The sequence below is a fragment of the Elaeis guineensis genome, chromosome 16 (genome assembly GCF_000442705.2).
Source record: "Elaeis guineensis isolate ETL-2024a chromosome 16, EG11, whole genome shotgun sequence".
NCBI classification, from domain to species: domain Eukaryota; kingdom Viridiplantae; phylum Streptophyta; class Magnoliopsida; order Arecales; family Arecaceae; genus Elaeis; species Elaeis guineensis.
Window position 1 is genome coordinate 27,578,302 of NC_026008.2, and position 13,835 is coordinate 27,592,136.

Genomic DNA, 13,835 nt, shown 5'->3' on the forward strand with positions numbered 1-13,835 from the left:
AGCCCAACATACATTGTATTGGCCATGCCTAGCAATCAACCATTAACCAAAATCACAAGTGGAGTTTCTACTCCATTGATGCATCTTCAACTAACTCCAAATACAATTTGATCGTATAACATTAGCAGCATGTTTAGCTTCATCTTGACCCTAGTATATTGACGAAGCATTCCTCCCTAATTCTAGATATCCATATTGCATCCAAAATTGGAATTTAGTTATAAAATTGAATCATTTTGCTAAATTAGATCATGGTGCAGTTTTTGGACACCCTTGTGCAAAGATCATTTACATCTACTCGATTGTTTCACATAAAAGAGTACAAGATGGGTCTGAACCACATCGTTTGCAATCCATCTCTTCAATGCGTATGCCTCATGCAAGCCTAGCTTGTTGCTTTTGTATGCACGTTGGAGGATTCACTAATTATGACTATTATTTTTTAATTAGTCAACCATACATACCATGCGTGGCTGAAATTATTACCTGCTCAACTCATTTACAAATATTGCATTTCACTCTAACTAATCTAAAATTAAGGAATACAACAAAAGTTTAACAAAGAGATGATGAGGGAGTCCACTGCGCCATCCTCCACTAGCCGACCCACCTGCATGCGCGTTGAAACCAAATCCTTCTTTTCTACCCTCCCTTTACATCTTTTTACCCCCACCCAACAAACCCTTAGGAAGCACGCAATGATGCTCTAGTCTCACCTTTCTTTAAACAATAAAGAGAAAAAAGGCAACACCACCACTTCTCTGTACATTCCTTATTTGACGCATACGCGTTTCCAAAAAACTTCCAACAAGCTTTGCCAATGCCAAACGCTTCTCCCACCTTCCCTTCCTTTTATTAGGGCATTTGGCTTCTCCCAGTTTCGTTCATTCCAACACCACAGCTTACTTCCGTTTGCTCTCCTCCTCCTCCTCCTCCTCCTCTTCCCTTTCCAAGACAAACATGGGCAATTGTATTGCTCTCTCCAAACCCAATAGAGAAATCTTATGGGATGACTATTTGGAAGATCATAGAACCCTAAGGATCGTGAAGACTGATGGCAAGGTGCTAGAATATTATGGAGAGTCTATCCTTGTAAGGGACCTTCTACTAGATTTTCATGGTTATGGAGTCGGTGTCTCACAGCAAGCATCACAACATCTACCACCAGATCATGAACTAAGGACTGGAAGTGTGTACTACCTTCTTCCTTTGGGTGCAACTAGTCTCACCTCTAAAGATGAAGGTCCTTTGTCCGAGGACACAAACGTTCTGGGTAGCAGCTGTAAGAGAATTAAGGTGGTCATAAAAAGGCAAGAGCTTCAGGAGCTGCTTTCCAAGACGATTTCGGTTGAGGAAGCACTGTCGAGAATTTTAAAAATGGAGGATCACAGCTTTCATAATAGTCCCAGGAGCTGGAAGCCGCAGCTAGAGACCATACTTGAGGGTAGCGAATATAGCTAGAGGTTGTTAGATTGGATCATTAACTTACCACCAGTATAGAAAAAAAGTCAATTAGGAGAGAGTTTACAAATTAACATGATGCATGTATTCAGTATGTTGAAAGCAAATTAAGTCCATGGCCTTGTTTTACATTGCTGAAGCTTGCATGAATAATATTCTAATTTCAAGAGGCTTATTGTTCACCAACCAATCCTTAGTGTTGTGAAATTTTTGAGAAATTGAAAAATTCTCATGGCCGGCTCCGGTGACAATGAAGAAATAAAATGAAAAATGTACTAAAATTTATGATCAACTCAAGGCTAATAAATTACTTTTTGTTTCTTTGTTTGAGAAGATGATGAGACGCTCATCAAATTATTGCATGGTGAAATTTTTTCAGGAATCGAAAGTTTAAGGACTGAAATTAAGGGCAAAAAAGAGAAAAAAAGGGAACCATCTTGTTGCTTGTAGATCAAGTAGCATGCAAAGGATTTGCATTTGCAAATAAAAATGATGCAATTCATTTGCGGTTACACAAATCATTTCCGATTTGGTGACTTGTAACTTACAATACCACTATGAGTCTATGACCGTGTAAGCATATTATTTAATTATTATAATAATATAATGTTATGTGTTATAATTCATTCTATAATCTAAAATATTACTATATATATCATAATTAATAAAATGCCAACTTTGTAGGAAAAATTCACTTCATGTTCAATTTCGTAGGCCTGGATCAATTGGTATTGCGAGTGAGGTGGAATTGCTTTTCGCTGGACACTGCCGCATTAAAGCAGTGTTAATATTTATTTATTTATTTATTTGTCTTTTTAGTTACCAAGTAGTGTTAATACCTTTTAATAACCATATGATGCACTCTTTTTGAAGCTGTCAACGCAAATGCATGTTAGATGCACAGGCTTGACATAATGCTAACATTTACGTGGTTTATGAATAATTTTGTGCTTTCTGATGAGCGCATCCCACAAACATTGTGGTTCGGGGTAATTGCATACCTTTCGACATATCTGGCATGAATCTTTACCCTTTTCAGTAGATCACCACATAAAGACTTCCGGATTAGAAGTCATGCACAACTCTACAGTCGTCTTTTTGGCAGCAGGGCTTAATTCTAACTAGTCAATTAATGAAAAGTTTTTAAGTTAAATAGAACATGACTTTGAGAAAAAACTAAGTTGCCCTATAGGTATATTGCATGAGGTTTTTGACAGTGATACGGACATATACGTGCAAACATTGCATGAAAGTGTGCATTAAGCACGCAATTTGGAAAGAACCTATGGAACAATTTTTCAGTTGCCAACAGGATATAATTAGTTTGCCCCGGAAATGAAATGGTTCCGTTACTAGGATAGGATATGGACGCTACATATTGTGAGATAGAACTTTGATGACATCGTTTTGAGTTAACATCACATATTGTGAGATAGAACTTTTAACGTCCGGCCTGGATGTCTGCTTTCTTGCCGGTCCTTATGTCTTCCTCTGCTTCCTCTGGTGCATGCAGGAGGAAGACTATCCAGTTAGATATTGATGGAAACACCCTTGTATCAATGACCCATATCATAGGAATCTGTCATGCCGCTGATCCGAGTTGTGAGCCAGAGATCATGGCAACCGCCGCATATTTATGAAATTTTTTTTCCACAAACATACAAGAATCTCATCATGATATCATAAAGCAACAATAGAAAAAAACTCAAATAATTAATATTTAACTTTAATTTAAATAACTAAATCAAATGCCTTACAAAATAATATTCCATAACCTTGCATCAACTTCAAATAAATTTTAATTTAAAATAAAGATATCAAATTCAGCTTCTAATTCACTTTCCCATATTGAATTCCCCAATCAAGTTAGTCTTCTGAATCTATAAAAATAGTAAAATATAGAGTAATGAGCTAGACAATCTAGTAAGAAATATACACTTTAGCTAAATAAATCAAATAATAATAATATACTGAAAATAAGAATGTAGAGTATGTTAATTCAAAATTTGATTTAAAATATATATTACCGATCAAAATAATATCCATATAAATTTATTCTTTTCAAATTCATTTTTATTCAAAAATTAACCTCTTTTAGAGCATTATATTCATCTCGATAGTCATGAACTAAATTAAATACTACTGCATAACCCCCAATGATCGGATAGCAAGGTACCAATGCACAACCTCCATTGACAGGATCTCAAAAATATGAGTGCACAACCTCCATTGATAAGGAATCGAAGTACAGTATACAACCTCCATTAGTAGTATATCAAAGTACTAGCACACAACCCCATGGATAGGATATCGAAATACGTATTAGTGCACAATCTCTACTGATAAGATATTGAAATATCAGTACACATCTCTCACTGGTAAGATATCAAAGTATCAGCACACAACTTCCACTGGCAAGGTTTGATACTTAGTTAGATTGCGAGTCAAAATCTATCTCAAATCGAAATACTTTTTTATATTCCAATTCAAAAAGTTATAAGCCAGGCGACATCGAAACCAATTGATATAATCCATAGCAAATTCAATATGATCGATTATAAATCATTTAACATATCGAGAAAAAATATATTTGACAATCCAAAATACCATGCATCAAATTCATAAATTATAAATAATATAATATAAAAAATATTTTATAATTTACTGATAAATTTAAAAAAAATAAAAATATTACTTACTTCACATATACTCTAATAAATCCATATAATTCTGGAGATTCTTTTTTAAAATCTTCAATTTATAGATTATATTGTAGTATCCTACTACTAGATATCTTCTTCTCGAGATAACTACAACACTATATATAATTAAATCTAATAATTAAAAAATAAATAATTAAAAAAGATATGATTGACGGATAGTCACATTTAACAATCCAATTATCTATTTCATCTGATCAAGACTAGATTATACTACAAGAATTTAGACTTTTATTTACGAACTTTTAATGGTGAAACATAAGTCTAGTCACCAAAGTCTCATATTTAGTAATAACAATAAAAAATTATTATAATAAATTATTTTGACTAATATCTTTAATAACGAAATGAGATTTGATCACAAAATATATATCTTCTGTGACTATTTTTAAATTTATCATAAACAATTCATCATTAAATAAAGTTTTTTGTGGTGAAAAATAATTTTAGCGTCAAAACTAATTTTGATCAACTCATTAGTGATACTTTTATAATTCATCACCAAAACTTATTTCTTTAATGATGATATTTAAAAATAGTCACTATAGATATATATCTTTTGTGATTAAACTTATAAAGTAGTCATTAAAAGTCTATATTTCTAGTGACAATATATTATATTGTCATAATTTTGGTATCAACATTGCTGTTGGTTAAATCACTAGAGATAATTTTATAATTTATCACTAAAATTTATATCTTTAATGATGATATTTTAAGATGGTCCCTATATATATATATATATATATATATATATATATATATATCTTTTGATGACAAACTGATAAAATGGTCATTAAAATGAACATTAGTCAATGTGTTAATGATGATTTATGATTCATCACTAAAGAATATATTTTTTATAATGATATTTTAAAATAGTCACCATAGGTATATAATATTAATGAGAAAGCTATGGAGTTTTCATAAGAATCTATATCTTTAGTACCAATCATTATGTTATTGCTAAAATCTTATACATTATAATGAAATAATGATATCATCAATAAAAATATTAATTATAATAATATTTGAATAATGCACATTAAAATAAAATGTGGATCTTGATTTTATACTTAATATACTATTAAAATAAAGTCAATTGTCATGAGAATTGAAATAAGATTAGAGAATAATAAGATATATCTAATACCACATGATTTTGATTAAAAATTGGATAGATTTTTAAATATATTAAACTATTGAAATTCATATGCTCTATTAAGATTCAATTTAATAAAGTTGATTACATATTTTAAATTTAGTTGGAACTTTTGGATGGATCAAATATTTATTTTTAACTTAATTTGATTAGGTCTATTTAACGAATAAGTTATATGACTTAAGATAGTTTAACAATCAAGAAAAATAATTTTTACTATAAAATGTACTACCAATATTGGAAGCAACATACAAAATCAGATAATAATTTAAGACATAATTATTAAAAGCTTTGATGGAGACCGATTAAATAAGGACTTAGATCACCAATCTAACTTAAATAAAATATTTAGTATAAAGTATTAAAAAGTATTCTATATTAAATACTATTACTTATTAATTATGATACAAATAAAAGGAGTCATAAATTATCTACTTTTAATGAGCTTTAAGAAAAAAATTATTAAATTATTATAAAAAATTAATTAGTAAAAAATAAAATATGTTATAATATATTTGAAATGAAAATATTTTGTAATATGAAAAATTTTAAATAAGTATAATAAACCATGAATTTATATTAGAACTTAATATTATAGTAGTGGTTAGATAATAAGCAAATATCTAATAGATCTTAGGTTCCATCCTTTATAGAGGCTTATATATATATATATATATATATATATATATATATATATATATATATATATATATATATATATATATATTCTAGATTCATAAAATTGCTATTTGAATCTAGTCAGAATGAATACAGATAGTGATAGCAGAACTCTAATTTACAATAAAAATATTTTATTTAGATATATTTTTTATAAAAAAATTTAAATCTTTTGCCACAAAGAAAATCGCCACAAATGCTTACCTTTAATGATCATTTTCATTCCATCACTAATTGTATTACCTTGTTGTAGCCAATAAAAATTTATCATAGAAAAAATTTTAGTAATGATATTAAATTCTCATTAAAACTTATTTTTGATCATTAATTTCTTATTAAGTTGTTATTTTTTAAATCTTTAATGATCATAATCATCATTAGTATTTATCTTTAATAATCATTTATATTTCATTACTAAATATAGTAGTTTTTTCTGATGATTTTATATTTTGGTCATTAAAATTTTTAACCATGGTACCTTTAGTGACCATCTAATGATAAAATATTTATGGTTATTAAAAATATTTATTGATGAAAGTAGAAAAGTTTATTTTCAAATTTTTCATTGTTAAAAATCTAAATTTTTGTAGTGCTAGGATATAGATGGTTCAATAAATATCGAAGGTGATCAAATCCGTATTATCAAACAAGAGTTGAGGTGGAGATCAATATGGCACCAGACGATTGAGATCAATTTGATTAAATAACTTTATTTAATCAAGATCAGATTAAGATATAATTGACTTCACAGAGATTAAAGATGATCAAATGTAGTGATATCTAATAAGGGCCAAGCAGTAGCGACTGGTGTCCCAAATATCCAATTAAATTGATTTAATCAAATTATAACTGAATTAATATACAGATGATCTAATAAAAATCATGATGATCAAATCTAGTAGTACCAAATCTAGTCAAGATATGTACCGGCACACTATTCGATGACCATGAATCAGGACCTTTTTATTAAGATTGATCAAACTCATTGAAAGAAAACTTTTTACTGGATCAATCTTAGAGAGATAAACTTCATAGATGGAGAAATAATTTTAGAGAGAGAAGCTTGTAGATAGAGAAAATAAATTTTTTAGAGAGAAAGTGGAGAGAGAAGGTGGGAAGAGAGAGAGAAAGGTGAGATGAAAAGGAAGGAGAGAGAAATTTTTTTTTTCTTTTCTATTTCTTTTCTTTTCTTTCTTTTTCCTTCTTTACTTCTTAGTGGAATAAGGGATGTTTGTCTCTATGTTCTTGGAACTGAAGGCCTCCTATGGGCCATGGTTGGGGATCGGCATTGGTTGGGCCATGGTGGCATAGTCAGGCATTCCACAGTCGGTAAACGATAATGATAGTATTGAAAAAATCAAAAAAATAATAAAAAATAAGAAAATAAAAATTAGAACATGGCATCATTTACTCAGCCTAAATCTGGCGATAACTGATCGGAATAAGAGCTATAGTGGTTGAGAAAAATGAGGAAAGGGATCTTGTTCTCATACCTAGCCTTTTGATGATGAGTGAGCCCCGATTCCGATGAGCATGAAGATGAAATTCTGGGGAGAAAAAGAGAAAAGAAAAGCTCTGGTGATCTTCGACAAGCTTCAGATTTTTCAGCATAGGATGATAAGGGAAGCTTGAGATCCCTAAATAGAAGGGAGAGGAGGCCAAATCCTTCATAGAATTGGCTTCCTTCCTAGTGAGATCGGATGGAAGAAGACTCCCATAGGGAGTTTTTTCTATTAAAGTCTTTTTGTTTTCATTCTTCCATTGTTTTTAAGAATCATGCGGTCTATTAAGTTGGGTTGATGGGCCGAGTATCACAGAACTAGTTTGGTCTCTGTGATTTCATGGATAAAATGATCCTTTTGATGGCCTTAGATGATATATATATCTATATTGGATTATAGAAGGAGATACAGCCTATCAAATTGGTTATGGAATTCGAACTAGTTATCATGACATGGCCCATGGATATATATAGGAATGCATATAATTCATTCAGTATCTAACTTGATGGTCCTTTGAATGGTAGTAGAGTCAAAAGTTTGCAGAATTTGGATCACCCATTAGATATTGATACTGTGAAAAAAATAGTAAATTTAGCTTGAAAAAGATATCAACAATGTGAAAAAAAGGGTAAATCATCCAAAAATACTCAAAAACCTCCTAAGGCACCTAGAAAACGATTGAGAATATCATTAAGATTGGAACATTTTGGCTCTAATAAACACTCCCACCATGAGGCAAGAGTTTTTAACATTTGGATCTAGGAGAGAACATCCAAATTACCTAATTAATCTTCAACCTTTAAGTATTTGTTCCATGGCTCCTTCAAAGAACCAAGCAAAGCATGCCACTTGATGTCATTTCTACCCTTCTTTAAATTCAAATGTTGGAATTCTGGTCGGTAATTGATCTCCAACCTCTATAAATAGCCTACCTTAGAGAATTGGATCCTTTTCTTTTTGATCCCCTCTTGAAGGCTTTTTCTAGTTCCATCCACCTCCGGTACTTTCTCTTATTAGTTCATCTTAGACTTTCCTTAGCTCTAGGTTCTCTACCATCCTTCTTATTCCCAATTTGATTTAGATCTAGATCTATTAAAGTTAAGGAGCATCATGTTCTTCTAAGATCCATAAAGACCAAATGCTAGGAGGAGCTCAAGTTTGTGGAGAGTTCTTTTTGGGTCTCCTTCCTAGGAGGATCATGCTTGATTGTACTAAAACACCATGTGGAGAAGAATTTTCTCCTGTTCTCTGTTTTACTTTGTTTGATTTCTTGTAATCCTAAATTCTAACATGTAATTTCTATTTTATTCAATACAATTTGCACCTTGAGGATAAAAAAGCATGTCTCTTATATTTTTTTCTTTCTTTATTTATTTTTTTGCTATTCTCTTAGTTGATAATTTTCTTTTGAAATGAGATATAAAAGGGGAGGGTTATAAGACCTGATCTAGCTTTCTAGTGGTTTCATAGCATCAAATTATACTAGATCAGTAAATCTAACCCATCTAATAAGTGTATGACACAGATGCTTTAGCCCTACCCACCTAAATGAGTATGAACTTAGATCCTCATATATAGGGTTAGAAGAGGTATTTTGTGCATCAGCAATTCCTATTAGTATTCTTAAAGCTCACTTAAGACTTGTGTTCATTTGATTGAGCTCATTCCCTTATTTTCTTTTGATTTTTCAATTTTTCTCCTTAAAGAGTTGGTGGTGACTTCAAACCTCTTTTGATCATGTTGTGACTCTCCTCAAGGGTGTCCATAATGATCCCACCAATTATGGTTGTTTTAAGTAAATTTGTCGAAATATAATACTATTTTTTTTCTATTCGTTACTCATTGCAAATATCTTCACATATCCCTTAGATTTTCTATACCTAAATGATTAGAAAGTCTTGGAATATCTCATCCTAGCCTAAGTTAACCTTTACTATTCACAATTTTGCTTCACCATCCCTCCTAGTAAGCTCATTTGATGATTAGACAAGGCAAATTAAATAAATTAGATGATTAGAAGATAATTTAGAATCTCATCAAAAAATGGCACCATATCACATTACTATGGTCAAACCCATCCTTGGATGAGAAAGGTGCAAGGTCATCATAATTTTGGTAGGTAATTGTAAAAAAAAGAATATCAATCAATGAAATAGATCTATATATAATATGCAAGAATTTTTGGATACCCTTTATTTAAGATTACAGGTGACCCTAAATAAAAGTTTTTATAGAACGGGGATCCATAAAGCCGAACCTAAATAACTGGGGTACACTATTTGATTATGATACATCCATTAAAGTGTACTATATCCCTATAGATGAGCATCTATTCAAATATAATTCAAATAAAAATATACTAAATACCATATATGTGGGTTGTAATTATATATAATTATATATTTAATTATTTATATATGTGTATGTGAAAACACATTGGTCTAGGCAAGACTGACCAAAACTGATTTGAAATAGATTATTGTTTGTATATATGATCTATCTGATCCAATAGACATCAAAGCATGACAATGCCCAAAATATTTTTTTTACCAGATCAGGCTATATTGAAGAGTCATAATAGAATTTATTTGTTGTAAGGTGTACAAATAAAACCAATGGTGGAAAAGACATCAAATAATTCTTTGCTTGAGAAGTTGTAGTAATATGAAATACGTTAATGTAGTTGAAGAAGTGAAGAGTGAAGATATATGGAATCCAATTCTGGTAGTTTGAATTAGAAAATAGAGGATATTCTTTCTTGTTTAGATATATACATCTCCATGTTTATGCATTACCTTAATTATTTAATTATTCTACTCTATTATTTTATGTGATTAGCTTTTTAGTAGTTTACTTAAAAAATAATGATCATGTGAATCTACATTTGCATTGTAAGGTCAAAACTCTCTCTCTCTCTCTCTCTCTCTCTTCTTTCTCCCTATGCATGCTTGCATGTGCACGCACATGTATGTACTTGTAGTATATGTGTATTGAATATCCCAATAGATCGATTTGATTAAAATAAGCTTATAAATGACAAGGTTCCCATCAAAGAAGATATTGGGGGAAATTTTTAGGAACAATGCCCTAATTATATTTAATGATATGTTAATATTTGATTAGAGATTAATCTAAAATTTCTACAATAAGTCATATATATTTCTTAACACAGATTATTCACAAGGTTTTCTTGATTTTATCAATTTTAATATTTATCACTATATACAATAGAATGAACATTCACCATCCATACAAAGACAAAGAAAAATACATGAGTTGTTTGCTGATTGAGATGGATGGAAAAAGATGATTGATGATATATTTAACTATACTCACACCATCTTAAAAACTATATATATGTGTGTGTCAATATCCATGGATGTAAAACTTTCTATTTGTGAAATGCCCCTACTTTGCCATACAAATATCCTCCTCCCATAATCTACCTATTAAATTTTCAAAACTTTTCCATCCTCAAAACCTCCTTGTACGCATGCAGTTATATTACAAATAGCCAGAAATCCTATTATTCATCAAAAAGCAATTAAATGAAAGCACTTATGAGGCCATGTCATACTTTTACTAGCTAGAGCACCAAACTATAAGATCCATAGCCACCATATTATCCTTTCTCTCACATTGATTAATGAAAGAAACAAATCTCAATAAAAAGCAACCTTGACATCAACCTAAATCTTCATCTTATTAATCTGATTATATGCCCATCATAACCAGGGGCACAATCATGAGATTCTCCTATGAGATTCTTCACCATCACTCTGTTGTGAGAAGCCCAATCCAATATAGAATTCCTCTATAGCCGGCCCACCATCTTAAGGGTCTTCAGGTCGTGGAAGCCTAATAGTCTCTACAACTATCTAATATCATTGGAGATTCCTACATCCTTTAACTTATAATAGTAGAATCTTTTTTAAAAAATTATAAAAAAAAAAATCATCTACCAAGGAAGTAAACCTCAACATGAGTTCTCACTTCACTCACCTTTTGTGGGACTAACTACAAACATAGAGTATCATATTTCTGTTCCAATCCAGGAGCTGGGTGATTGCTTTGTGTTGCAATAATTTGACATGGTTCCTTTTGCTTACTATGATCTTGTTTCATCTTTTTTTAGATAGTAATCTGATCTATATTTTTTTGTGCTTTTCCAAAAATGCTAGGGACTATACTTGGTCTTTGATCTCTTCCTCTATCTTTCAAGTAGTTACAGTCCTTCCTAGCTGGATCTAGAAGAAATTCTAGCATTGTCAGACCTATTGGGATGTCATATTCAGTATAGGCCATGTTAACATCCATATAATGACTATGAAGAAAGCTATGATATATGGCTAAACTTCATGGTGGATGGATTTATAAATTTAGATAAAAGAAAAGAATTGGGATTTAATTTGATATCCCCTTGATAAAAGTAGGTGTTGATAATGTAATAACTATTACTAAAAATTAAGACACATCAACATAAGAATACTTTGTTTGTTCACAAGTTACCAGAGCATATTTATACCAAGTGAAGAGAAAATCTATGAATGATGTCAAAGTCAACATTCAATTCAAAAATTACAAGGGCTAGCTCCAAATAGCACCAAATAAGAGAAAGAAAAGATAAGCATGCGTCCTATTAGCTATTTAACTCTTATAAATGAATTCTGATATACTATAAAGAAATAGAATTGTATCGTAGAAAAAAGTTACTTATTTTGTTCATGATTAGCATCACATGCATTTGCATGTGTAATTTAACTAGCTAGCGATAAGTGTCGCAATCACTTCCCCCAAGTCATTCGTTAGCATTTTAGAATTTGAATAATTTGATTAGTGCCCATAAATGAGCCCAGCTAAGTCTACTGTATTAGATATAACCTTGTTTGGTTAGTGGACCAAAAAGGGCTAAATAATCAAATCACACCTAGATGAATGGACTAAAGGCTAAAGATTGGTTCACACCAATTTCCCAACTTGAGACCTCCACCAAAGACAATTTGCATTCAAGAATTGGCCTAGGCCAAGGCTCTATCCACAACTCCATTTGTGTATTAGTCTCTAAAAGTCAGGCTGCAGTCATGCATAAAGGTAGGAATTGAACTTCTCCATGCAAAGCCCAGTATCAATTTCGGGCCTTCGAGGAACTCTAGCTTTGGGTTGCAGCGATGATTTACAATGATATTGTTAGGCCTGGCCTGAGTTCTTCTCCAAGTCCATTCTAATCCGCATTCTATCTATTGTTGGAAGAGAGCAGCGAAAAATGGAAAGATTTGGATTGAGGAGGCCCCCAGTATGAGGGATAATGTCTAAAGGGCTAATGAGAATTGGCGACAGTGAGAGGATTGAAGGAGTGAGGCAAATGAGAATGGAAAGAAGTAGGATGGGAAAACTTCTGAGAAATAGTGATGAGATGTTTGAGGTTATGATCTTAAACTCTTAGATATTTATACGTAGCTTTAAGATAGGATGGCCTAGTGCAAGAAGCTTCCATCATTATATAGTCTGCAAAGGATCAGATATACGCAGTTCTACCCTCGAAGAAGTTGTTTCCATACCTTGAATCCATAACCTCCAAATTACAATGGAGCAATCTCGGTGCCAAAGCCCACCCTCACTTCTATCCATCTTTGTAGATCATAAATCATACTCTTTTTGGTAAGGTTCCGGCCAGGGAATCTAGCGCTAGCCCTAGGTTTAGGCCTTGGTTCAGTTACATCCTAGGCTAATTGATTTGGCCCATTGGACTCTTTTGCTTGATCCAAGTTAGGGTGTAGGCTCTGCCAAACAACTACAAAGTTCACTGATAGGCCTATTGCGTGCCTTACCAAAAAAAGATCTGTCAGCCCTATATGATGTGGGACTCACACAACAACCCGGTCCGATTGTAGCATGCAGTGAATATTAGCCAATGAGCGAGTGGAACTGAGTACTTCATAGGTATTTTTCGAGAAAAAACATTTCTTCTATATTAATGGACTAGTTTTGAGCCCGCACATTGTGTGCGATTCTAAATCACATCATTGATTATTTTTTAAAATTAATAATTTTTTAAATTAATAAATCAATATGATAAAATAATGTCTATTTAAATTTTTGATATCAATTATATTTTCATTACTATATGAATAAATTTTAATTATAAAAATATAATAATATCATACTTTAATCACATCATTTAATTTACATACGTGGACTTCAATTCAGTCATTTAATATTATAATATATTTTTTATTTAATTTAATAATATTTTGTAGATTTTTTTTGATCCATATGGCATTAATAGATGATAAGTTGATGCTTATTTAAATA

General features: G+C 31.3%; 1 protein-coding gene across 1 annotated transcript; it reads left to right on the forward strand.

The window, feature by feature from the left end:
* Positions 1 to 822: 822 nt before the first annotated feature.
* LOC105059304 (uncharacterized) lies at positions 823 to 1,855 on the forward strand. Its single transcript, XM_010942556.4, has one exon. It carries the CDS (start codon positions 961 to 963, stop codon positions 1,459 to 1,461), a length of 501 nt encoding a protein of 166 aa, XP_010940858.1. The 5' UTR covers positions 823 to 960; the 3' UTR covers positions 1,462 to 1,855.
* Positions 1,856 to 13,835: the final 11,980 nt, after the last annotated feature.

Excerpts from the sequence above, each read along its gene's own strand:
- LOC105059304 (XM_010942556.4), top strand. The coding sequence starts at position 961 with ATGGGCAATTGTATTGCTCTCTCCAAACCCAATAGAGAAATCTTATGG.